Raw genomic sequence first — 12,159 nt, 5'->3', positions numbered from 1 at the left:
GAAAGAAAACCTGTGACATCTACGATTTTGATAAGTTTTATCCCTCTTTTGCACTGCCTTTATCGATACATGAAAGCAAGCCAGAACACTGAAAATTGAGTATAGTCAGTATCCAAAATATTTCATGCCTTTTTTGTTAAATAAGTATATTTTTAATCCCTGTGTTGCAAACATGTATAACATTAAAAACAATCACCAGTCAGAAATGAAACAAAGGCACATCATATACCGAGTCTTACAACAATATGTTGTTCATTGGACTACTTGAATAGAAACAGAAGACGTGAAAGTGTTGCATTGGCTCATCATGGCCCTGTGTATGAAGCCAGTTCATAGTTTCCATATGGTCCATCTGTCTAGAGCAAAACATTTCTGAAGCATGAGCCACATCGTTCAGAGTCAGCTTTATCCCTGACTTAAGACATGACTCAGAAACACCACAGGCGTGTAAGTTTCCAAGTGGTCTCTCTGGTCACCTAATCCACTGTTGTCTTCTTGGGAGTTGAAGTGGAAGACTTTACAACAAATCTCTTTTGTCTCTCCATTTAGAACAAGGTGTTCCAAATGGATTAACCATAGAACAGTTAAACACTTCTCTGAGGAGAGGTTTGCTGTTACTTGGACTTCTCTCCTGGGAACAGTGTGGGAATTTCTGCGGTGTTTCTCATCTTTTATATTTCTCTTCTCTCTATAGTAATTTAAAATTTATCCTGAGGGGGAGAAAAAAAAAACAAAAACAGTTGCTATTCCAGATTGCATAAAGACCAGAAAAGAATCATTCCATCTTTTACCTTCTGGTGCCCCATGTAGTCACATGGTTCAAAGAAACAAGACACTTTGAACTTGACATTGTCCAGATTATCATCTTGATTTTCTCCCCGTGTTCTTGTATATCTGCTCTTCTGAGTAGTTATACTTAAGAGAGCTCTTTTGAAACATGTTGATGTGATTTTTTTAAATCTAAAAATGATTTTACACCAGACCATATTTATAAACCCATGATGCTGTCCTGTGGACAGATGTGGCATCCCCATGTGGGGATTAGAGTTTTAACCACCAATTTTGGTGACTAGTCGAACTCTTTCACTTCAACTCTCTGGACAATTTATTTATAACATAGTTAATATGTTCTCCAAATTTGTTCCCAGGAGTCAGTGAAATTAAATGAACTCATTTCTGTGAAAGCACTTCTAACTCTGGGGAAGTGAGTTTTTCCTTACAATAAAAAGTAAATGGTAGAATTACATTCTCTCTGTAGACATTGGAAAAATATATACACCTGTCTTAACAGACTGTGTTATCATGTTTAATTCCCAATTCTTCATTTTATTTAACACTAGCCATTTTTATTTGATTTGTTGGGGCCACCAGCTAGCTTTGTAACTTTGCATTTGATGTTCATTCAATCATGTAGTATCTCTGATTGTTAATTTCCTTATATTTAGAAACAGAAAACAAAACATAGGTGCCTTTAAACATGAACTTATCATTTTGTCTAATTAATTTTTATGAAACCTGTGGTATATATAAGGGCCTATATTGTATTACACATGATTAAAGAGACAGTTATGAAAAATATTTAACTATAGGAGATAAAGTCACAACAAATGTGCTATAATAAATTAAACTCAGTAAATGAAATATTAATTAAAATTTGTTTGTAAAACAGCTACATCTATCCCGGGCATTTTTGTAAACACAATGAAAATGTACAGCATGGTCTGTGGTCCCTAGGAACTTAGTCTATTTATGGAAATAGAGTAACTAAAATAGTAGATCAATTAGAGTGTCTTTATCCCAGGTGTAAAGTGCTGATTATTATGATAATAAGAATTTAAAGAAGGAAAAGAAAAGACTGGAATATGTTGAAGACTTTATAAGCATAGTCATCATTTATGGAGTTTTTTTCCACATACTGTTAAATATACCATATACCATACCATCTAATCTTCTCATTAGACAGAGTGACATGCATACCTAGACTAGCAACTCCATTCTGGGAAGTAAAAACAAACAAAAAATGTCAATAGACAGGAGAATCCGTTTCTGAGCTCTGAAAACCAGGGAGAGGACTTTGGACATTGTGACAACTAATCAAGGGTATAGTACCTTCTAGAACAGGTTGGGTACACCATAAACCTAGAAGATGGTTAGGGAAGAGAGACTTCCATACAGATTAGAGACGCCTGGGCACTAGATAAAATGGGGAGAAAAAGTCAAGACATTAGTTAAGGTTTTATAAAATCCTTGCTTAGTAATTGATGCAAGTAAAAATGATGATGAAAATAATATATTTATAGCACATTAGTAGCTGGTGGTTCAGATTCAAGTTGTGTCCTGGTGGCTGTAGAAGGAGACATTTGGAATAGAGCAAGGGAATATATTTTGGGTTAGTCCTGGAGTGCCTAAAAACAGCCAGCTCAGGGAGACCTCATCCTTCAGAGCAAGTGAGACACGTACCTGCTGTCACATTGAGAAGGGAGACAAACCTTTGTGAGTGGGTGGGACTCACATGGCAAAGATCTAGAGAGTCCGCTCTTCAGATGACCTCGCTACAGTGATGGTCATTGTAGCCATTTCCTACAGTAACATGTAGAAAATGTTATTGAAGGAATACTCATTTCTTCTGTGTCCCTCTGAATCTGCAATCCTGCTGTGTACTTCCTAGGTACTTATTAACTCATTTTGACTTTCATGAAGACAAATGGAAGGAAATATTTTGGTTCTCATAGAAATCAATTTAGCAGCAGTTTGACCTAAAAGCAGTTGCATTGTGTTCTTAATAGCTTGGTTCTTTTTTTCTCCTGAAATCAGTTAGGCAGCCACATATATTTATTGATCTCCTTCCATGAGGCAAATTCTGTGCTCCTGCTCATTATGAAGTAGTAAACAAAATCACATGGTCTCAGCCCTCATGGAGTCCATAGGCCATTGTGAGTAGCAGGCAGATTTCAAGTCATTAATTAAATTGTAAATGATAGGTGTGCTGAGTGCTTTGACAAGTATTTAGGGAGGAAAGGAAATGTATCATGGAGGACACCAACCAGCCAGAAGCAGAGTCTCCATGGGGGAAAAATGTGTATGCAGCCCTCATCTTGAGAAGCATATAATCTATTTAAAATAAAATGATCTCTCAGCAAAATTCAAGTATACAATACCGTATTATGAACTAATTTCACATTAGATCCCAGGAGGTTTTTTTGTCTTATAACTGAAGAAGTTATAAGTTATCTTATAACTGAAATTATTTGTCTTATAACCAAAAAAGTTTTAAATAGTCACCATATGAGGTGACTGATGAGTTAATTAGTTTATTGTGGTAATCATTTGACAATGTATAATACATCAAATCATCAGTTTGAACACTTTAAGTGTATACAATATTGTCAATAATACCTCCATAAATCTGGGGGAAAATCAAAAATTAAAATGAAATGCACCATTTTGAAATATTTCTATTGAAAGGTTTAAGTCAAAAGTGAGTATTTAGAGGTTTCATCATCAGATGAGGCTGGAGTGGATGGAAGGTTCAGAATTGCTATGCTGTGTATAGGGGCATCCTCCAGAGACAAAAGCAAACCACAGATTAGCCGAGTCCATAAGTCATCATGTCACAAGGATAGAGAGATGTATGGGCTATAGACTGAGCCCATATCCGATGAAATTGTTTGACCCCAAAGTAAAGGATACATCACTTAGAGTAAACAATGGCAAGGATTTTCATCTACAGATGAGCATTTCAGAACAAGCTGTACAAACAGAACTTTGGGAAGGGCACCAGGGTTCAGACAAGGAGAGGTTAATTCATAAACACCGACACCTCATTAGTGGGATTGTATGTCTTAGACATTGAAAAACAACAGTGCAGATCCAGGGTGACTTAGCTTTTCTTCCCCCCTCAGTATTTATCCATGAGTCCACTGTGGCCACTTTATGTATACCGTTATCTCAAATATTGAGAACTAGTCCCCAGATCATAATAAAAAAGCAATGGGATGATCCATACTAGCTGAACAGTGATGGGGAGGTCTAAGGTTGGATCTGTAGGAAATGTTATTGAAGGAACATATTATATTTAATATTTTCTTTAATGATGTTGAAGAAGGCATTTCCTTGAGGAAACAAATGTCTTTTGCAGATGATACCATAAGGAACACTAAAACACAAATTAGAAAAGCATATAAGAACCTTAAGAAATTTCACTTCACAGTAGATAACAGAATGCAGTTCATCTTGGAAAAATGCAGACTAATAGTAACAATCCATTTGGGGAAGAATAATGTACAACACAGATACTCAGCCAGTCAGTGGGCGAGTTTTAGTCAGAATCCCGAGTGAAGGGGTGAAAAAAGTCAACCCTTGCAATAGGATCCTGTAGAAACACAAGCTAGCACTGTAGTATGTACATTGCCAAGTCTGGTTTACAGAGTATGAGCCAAAGTCCTTAATGCCTAATGTTTAAACTCACCGATAACCCTTCACACGTATATATTGGCCTTTCCGTTGCCTACTATTTGTAAACATGGACACCCGAGAAACTGCTTCAGATGTTGTACTATATGAAGGAAGTACCCCAACTAGTATTGAGGTAGAATGAAAAGGCAGTAGGGCTTCTTCTTTTTTGGATGATTGTCTAAAATATCTCCTGGTGGAGTGATGGGTAAATAGAGGGGAAATACCATACGCAAACCTGTTTCCCTTCTCCTGTCGGATCGAGGGAGAACCTAATGAAAATTAGTGAAACCAAGAAGTAAAGACAGGAAGAATAGGGATGCAAGGATGGTTTATAAATTGACCATAAATTTCAAAAACAACTAAGCCATTTATAATGGCTTATAAAATTAGCAAATCCTAAATAACTGGAAGTTTCTTGGGGTTCTGGAAATATCTTTAACGATATCTAGTGTCTCCACCAAAATAAAAGGGGGGGGGAATAATTTATTCAATTAGAATGTAAAAAAGACACCAGACACTAAACTGATTCACAGTTTAGTGATAATCGATACTAATAATCGATTACACAGTAAGCATATCAGGATAATCACCATGTATTAAGGTTATTATTAAGGACCGTTTTTTGGGTTTTTTTTTACTATGCAGAAGTCTTGGTTACTAGACTGTAACTGCTTTATTGAATCCTGGGTTAAATGGTATTTCACTAATAGGATTTAAATTTGAGGTAACAGACTTACTGTTAAAGAGTTCTATGGAGTCTTTTCCAAATTCCAGACTCAATTTTAAAGGTTTCTGTATAGGGTAGGGGAAGGAATCTGTGAGGAAGGTACTATAAAATATATATATATATATATATTTGGAAGTCTACAGAGGAGAGAGTTGGTCACAAACTATAGAAATAAAAGCCAAAAGTTCAATATTGACCTGTACTTGGTCAATCAATTGGCTACATGGGTCTCTTTGATATAGTTCTTTATTGAACACTATGTTCTAACGTTTAGTCAGGTTCAATTTAACCAGTATTTTATGAGAGTCCTTCAGGAGCCAGGCACTGGGCTAAAACATCAGAGCTATAAAATGATCGGAATTTGTTCACCGTCTTCACAAAGAGATAATCACAAGACCAACAGGTCAGGGCAGTGGAAGAGATGCAGGCACCATGCTGCTGCTGCTGCTGCTAAGTCGCTTCAGTCGTGTCCGACTCTTTGAGACCCCATAGACGGCAGCCCACCAGGCTCCCCCTTCCCTGGGATTCTCCAGGCAAGAACACTGGAGTGGGTTGCCATTTCCTTCTCCAATGCATGAAAGGGAAAAGTGAAAGTGAAGTTGCTCAGTCGTGTCCGACTCTTAGCGACCCCATGGACTGCAGCCCACCAGGCTCCTCCATCCATGGGATTTTCCAGGCAAGAGTACTAGAGTGGGGTGCCATTGCCTTCTCCGAGGCACCATGCAATGAGAGCCAAATAAGGAGTCCCTCACCTAGGGCGTGGACATGGGAAAGAGTTGATGTTGTATTTGAAGAGACAGTGCTTCGTTCAGATGAAACTGTCTGTGAATTTTCATCTCCTGAAGAACAAATATAGAACAAAAGTTGCTTACCTTTGCTTATCTTTGTTTCTCTTTGTATAAGAGCAAATACTAAAATTTTTAAAAATATCTCCATCTTCTAATCTGATCGGTAAAACAAATGGTATATATAGTTTTGAAGCTACAGTAAGGGCTCAATTGTTATTCAGACAGATTCTTCTAAGACAAAGAATTCTTGGAAGGTGCTCAGACTCGGGCCAGAGCATATTGTTCACAATGAGATTAAAGCTAGTCTACTCCTATCGCTGAAGAAGGTGACAGATTGGCTGCTTAAAGGACAATGCTAACGAAAAGTATGCCAGCAGCCAGACTGTCACCTTGTTCTTTTAGGAGTCATATTGTAGAGTTTAATCAGAGTCTATAGATCAGATGGGCTTCCCTGGTAGCTCAGATGGTAAAGAATCTGCCCACAATGTGGGAGGCCTAGGTTCGATCCCTGGGTCAGCAAGATCCCCTGGAGAAAGAAATGGCAACCTACTCTAGTATTCTTGCCTGGAGAATCCCATGGACAGAGGAGCCTGGTGGATTACAGTCCATGGGTTCACAAAGAGTCAGACACGACTGAGCGACTCACACCTTATAGATCAGGTACATTTCCATTTGCATATGCTTTCTCTGCCCAATCAATGCAGTCTGCAGTTTGCTTATGCAGAAGTTGTTTCCACTTCCTCCCGTCTGATTGGGCAACAACTCCAGATGTCCACAAAAGTTACATAATGATTATAGCTCTGAACCCTTGACTGGCCTAGGAATAGGTGTTTGACATTTGTTTTGCCTCCATGATTGTCTTAAAAAGTCAATTCTATCAGAAGAATCATTTTAAAGTTCTTGAGTCCTCCCTGACTGGTCATACATTCAGAAGAGATGATGCCAGGTTTCTGCACAGTGATTCCATGTAGGAGAGTGACTCCCAGAACCTTTGTGGTAAAAAGAAACCTTTGATAATCACTTAGATAAATCTTTTCATTTTATCACTGAAGACAACTGTGGCCCAGTGAAGCCAAATGGACTTCTCACATCCAAACAGCAAGATTATGCAATGCTAGGATAGAGGCTCTTAGTCTCCATCTTTGGAAGTCAGGATCCCTGATATCCTACATTTAATGTGCATACAGATCTCTTAGGGATCTTGTTAAAATGCAGATTCTTATTCCATAGTTCTAGACTGGGGCCTGAGACTATGTGTCTACTAACAAGATTCCAGCAGCTGCTGATTCTGTTGATCCTTGGACCCCACTTTGAATAATAAGAAGAATTTACACTAAGAAAATGCATCTAAGTGAAGATAAACATTAGTGAAAGGATAGCTCTGGTTCAGACATAGCGGGTAATTCCAAAAAGGGTTGGTATACCTTATGCTGATCTACCATTACTGCACCAAATATTCTGTATCATTTTATGATAGTGATAAACCACCATCTTATAATACTAGTTTCCTAGGAAACATCATTTTAGAATCTTGTACTAATTAGAAAATTGATTGGGTAGGATTTTTGATCCCCTTCATCTAGTTGTCCCATGCCTTCTTATTTCAAAAATGTCATCTAAGATGCATAATTGGCAGTTTTCTAATAAATGTTTTTCTTATCTTAAGGGATTCATGATTCTTGAGCTCTTCGTGAATTTCATGATTCTTAAGTCGTTTTCTTACCTCTAATATTTCTCTCACACACACAGGCACGCACACACACATACACACACACACACACACACCATAGTCACACATCTTATACTATGTTCTTTGTATGAAGCAAATGGATTATTATGTGATCAAATTAAGAATTTAAATTTTTATGAAGAATGCAAACAGGTAAGATGAAATAATCATTATAGAATATATTTAGTTCTGGAATTACCTACTTAATTATAGTGTATGTCTATATGGATTTATGGTCCTGGTTCAGAAAAAATATAAAAATAAAATCTCATATACTTCACAAATTTTTACATCAAATAAGTTACATGGAAAACAAGGTTCCATGTGTTTTTCTTAAATTACATGGAAAGACATTCTTAATTGAAGCAGGTAGAATGACATATTCATAAGAAATGACCCAACCTCACAGGTTATAGTTGTTTTTCTTGTATTTCTCTAGGTAGGTCTTCCTCTACTCATTTCAGGAAAAGTATTCTGTACAAAAATAACCAGTTCATTTATAAAAACTTTTTTTGAAGAATTTTAAAAAACTATGCAAATAACAAGATATTTGTTGTTAAGCTTATTGATATTATTATTAATGATCATAATTATACTTTATTTACATAAGTACTCATAGGGCTGAAAATATGGAAATGCTAGTATTTATTCTTAAAAGCCATTCTTCGTGAAATTGGTGAAGCAGATGTCCCAAATCACTTGAGAATGTTTTTTTGGTATTGAATTTGGCTTTAAGGGGAATGAAAAAAAATCAACCTGATATTAGCAAAAAATGAATAGTTTTATTCACATCTCTTTGATACCAAAAAGGTGGTGTTTATTTTTATTTATTCTGGAAAAGAAATCATGCATGATGTTTATGGTCTAGATGAACTATTAATAATAATCATAGTTATCATTGTGGGACACCTGTAAGAAGTATATTTGTGTCCTGGAACTTTTTGATGACCCTGTTTCTTGGAGTACGATATTTGGGGTAAAATGAATCCATTCTGAAATGCTTTAGTTACTGGAGTGACAGCAACAAAAAAAGCAGTTGTAAAGGACTTCCATCTCTAGGCACAGCCCCATCCCAAGACCTTGAGAACAGTATTCTACCAAGATTCTGCAGTTTTGATAGGCAAATGTGAGTGAGTAAAATTTAAATTTTATACAGTTTCAAAACAGTTTACCTTAAATGCAAAATGATTTTCATTAAATACTTCAGTAGAAGAATAACTGTTTAAATGTTTTAAATGTATTTGTATTTGATTTGGGATAATTGCATGAAGTGAAATTTGTACTACTAAAAATCTGCCTCTATAGATTTTTTACACCATTAAAAATAAGACCTACTTTATATTATCTTTTAAAAAAAGGAGGATGTCATTTTTCTCAATCATTAGAGTGTGAAAGTGCTTGACTCCTATTATAATTTGATGATTTCAAAGATACCAATGACAGAAGAGCCTGGCAGGCTACAGTCCATGGGGTCACAGAGGCAGGCATGACTTAATGACTAAATAACAACAAAATGTAATGAAGTACAAAATTATGTCTACCAAAGAAAAAACTCAGAATTATTTAAATGGTAAATGATGATGGATGCAACCATATAAGCTCTTACCAAAACCAGTGTTTCAACGTCAGTTGATCATTGAAAAATTCGGAAATGCCCAAGAGATAATGACTTATCTGCCCATACCTTGCCAAGCCCTTTCAACCTTTCAGCCTCACACTAGTTAAATTTCAGTTAACTGATTTTACGAAGACTGAAGCAAACAACAGAAATATATACCCCACAGTTTTCATGGGACGTGGTTTTCTAAATGTTTTGTCTTCTTTTCTTTATGTTGTTCAGCCACCAGGTCATTTGTAGGACTCTCCATACTCCATAGGAGGAAAATTGCCAGTCTGAAAGTTCAGTGTCTTTAGCGTTCGATTGCTTATTACATTTTTACCCTCTAGGTGCCAACCTGGATTCACTGGAGCGAGATGTACTGAGAATGTGCCCATGAAAGTCCAAACCCAAGAAAGTATGTTAAAATAATCTGAAATTTGCTCTCTCCCCCAAACTACAGCAACAATCGCTACCACTTGGTGCCTTTACAGCTCAGTTGTGACTGATTCCTTTTGTTCTAATCATGGTTAACCCACTCAGGGCAGAAACCCATTCAATATGATCTGGTCTAGCTATGTCTCCACAACAAACCACAAAGGTCATCAATTTCATAAAACCCATCAGGGTGGTCCGTGATGCTGGCAATCATGTTGGGTGGGCCCACCAAAACTCCTTTCCTTCCAATGCATTGTACCAACACTATCAAGCCGAAAACCTAGTTGAAGAAAACATCTTTCTATCATGTTTGTCCAAATTTTTATCCCATCGGGGTGAACGCCAGAGTCTAAAAGCCATGATGAGGACAGGACTCAGTTCCTGAGAGTGAACTCACCAAGTTCAGTCGAATGACACTGAAGGGGCTTCTTTCTAGCATATATTCACCTCTTCTCTTTTTTCTCTGTTTTTTTTTCTACCATTGTTTTTTTGTTTCTTCTCTCAGGTGCCCAAATGAGTTTACTGGTGATCGCTGCCAAAACTACGTAATGGCCAGCTTCTACAGTACGTCCACTCCCTTTCTGTCTCTGCCTGAATAGGAGCATGCTCAGTTGGTGCCGCTTTCTTGTTGCCGCATCTCCCCTCAGATTCCACCTAGAACTAGATGCGTTTTACCAGGTCTAACATTGACTGCCTCTGCCTGTCGCATGAGAACATTAACACGAGCAATTGTATGACTTCCTCTGTTCGTGACTAGTGGGCTCTGAGCTACTCATAGGTGCGTGAGGTTCCCGTGTTTCTGAAATTGATCTTGAATTACTGTGATACAACATGATAGTCTCTCTCACCCAGTGCAATGACAATAAAGGCCTTGAAAAGTCTCACTTTTATTGAGAAAATAAAGATCATTCCACGGGACAGTCCATCTTCTTTATAAAATGACCCCATCCTTGAAAAGGAGGTGTGCTAAGTTGTAACCAGTACACACTTGAAATGATGGTAAGTTTGCTTCGGTTCAGAATGTGTTCTTTCTGACAAATAAACAGAATAAAAAGAGTTCAGATGTTTCTCTTCATTAACCAAACAGTTTGCATTAAAAAAAAAAAAAAAGCACTGAGTAGGAAAATTAAAAGCAAACATTTCACAGCAAAGGAGATAGCCTGGCTTCTATTTGACCTTGTTTAGGAAACAAGGGATTCAGGTCTAAATGATTTTTAGATGAATTGTTAAATCACTTATTTATGTTATTCTACTCTCAATAATAATTTTAGGACAAAGTTGTTTTTAAAAAATATTTATTAGTTACTATGAAATATCACAGTTCACTGCTATATGTATACTTTTAAAATGAGAACCGGGAAATTTTGTTGTATTTCTGTGGCTTCATGAAATTTTGAACATTCCTAAAAGACCGTTTACATTGCATATAACTGCATGGATAACTAAACTATGTATTTGTCCTTCTTTTGTGAATAAGGACTTTAGCTTTTAATTCTGGAACTTTCAAAACATTATTTTAAAAATAGATTCCATATAGTTATCCACGTAGATCAAAGGTGACAATTTTTTTTCTGTAAGTTTAGATCAGATAGTAAATGCTTTTACATTGGCAGACCATGCCATTACTGTCATAACCACAGAAAACTCAGCCGATGGAGCACAAAAGCAATTCGTAAGCGTGGCCATATGCTATTAGATTTTATTTACAAAAGCATTGTATTGGATTTGTCAGCTTCTGATTCGGCTTGCCAATTGCTTACCCCCCAAAATATTTCACATAGTGTATTGTGGTATAAATTCATGTAACACAAGAAACATTGCTAGAAATTGGTCATTTGGGGGCCCTAAAAGAATGAGATTTGACCCTTATTTGTATTCATGCAAAGAATAACATTCTATTTCTCATGTTAACAGTCATGGAAGAAAAAATTCTATCAAAAAAGAAATTTCATATGCATTATGAGGAGATTGGACCCATACTATTTGATCATTTTTTTAGTGAGTGGTACTTCTGATGTATTTACAAAAGCTACATATCAAAAATCACATTAAAGACCATTTTTTGTTGTGAAAAAGTGATAAATTGGCATTGCCAAATTTTCAGACACAGTCTCCTCTTTATTCAAAAGCCTTAAATAAAGTGCCTTTACTGGACAGAATTGTTCTCTCTATAGCTATAGATTATTGTTATAAAGCTAGATAAGATGGAGCGTAAAAACAGAAGGTAAATAACAGAATTTTACTTAATACAGCCATTCCTTTTAGAAATGTTTGTATTCAAATGACATGGATTTACAAATGTCTGTGACTGTATAAATTCAGTACAATTATATTTTAGACTTTAATGAAAATTCTGAACATGTGCATTGTACTTAAATTTTTGGAATATCATTGTGCACTGAAAGCAATGTAAAAATGAAGGCAT

The 12,159-nt window shown here is 36.4% G+C and overlaps 1 protein-coding gene across 9 annotated transcripts in view; it reads left to right on the top strand.

The window, feature by feature from the left end:
* LOC129549383 (pro-neuregulin-1, membrane-bound isoform) overlaps nucleotides 1-12,159 on the top strand; it is a 245,493-nt gene that overhangs the window by 206,324 nt on the left and 27,010 nt on the right. For 4 of the 9 annotated variants that reach the window (XM_088832702.1, XM_088832701.1, XM_088832699.1 and 1 more), the window contains one exon: nucleotides 10,240-10,298. The exons of 1 other annotated variant lie outside the window; for it this stretch is intronic. In XM_088832702.1, the coding sequence (XP_088688828.1) occupies nucleotides 10,240-10,298 (59 nt within the window). Of the gene's footprint in view, nucleotides 1-9,646; nucleotides 9,715-10,239; nucleotides 10,299-12,159 lie in introns of all 9 variants that reach the window. 4 more of the 9 variants (XM_088832706.1, XM_088832705.1, XM_088832700.1 and 1 more) reach the window with 2 other exon arrangements.

This window comes from Moschus berezovskii, chromosome 26 (assembly GCF_049115385.1).
Source record: "Moschus berezovskii isolate FMDL1 chromosome 26, NW_MosBer_1.0, whole genome shotgun sequence".
Taxonomy (NCBI): Eukaryota; Metazoa; Chordata; class Mammalia; order Artiodactyla; family Moschidae; genus Moschus; species Moschus berezovskii.
Note: the sequence above shows the minus strand (reverse complement) of the source record. Positions and strands in the feature narration are given on the sequence as shown.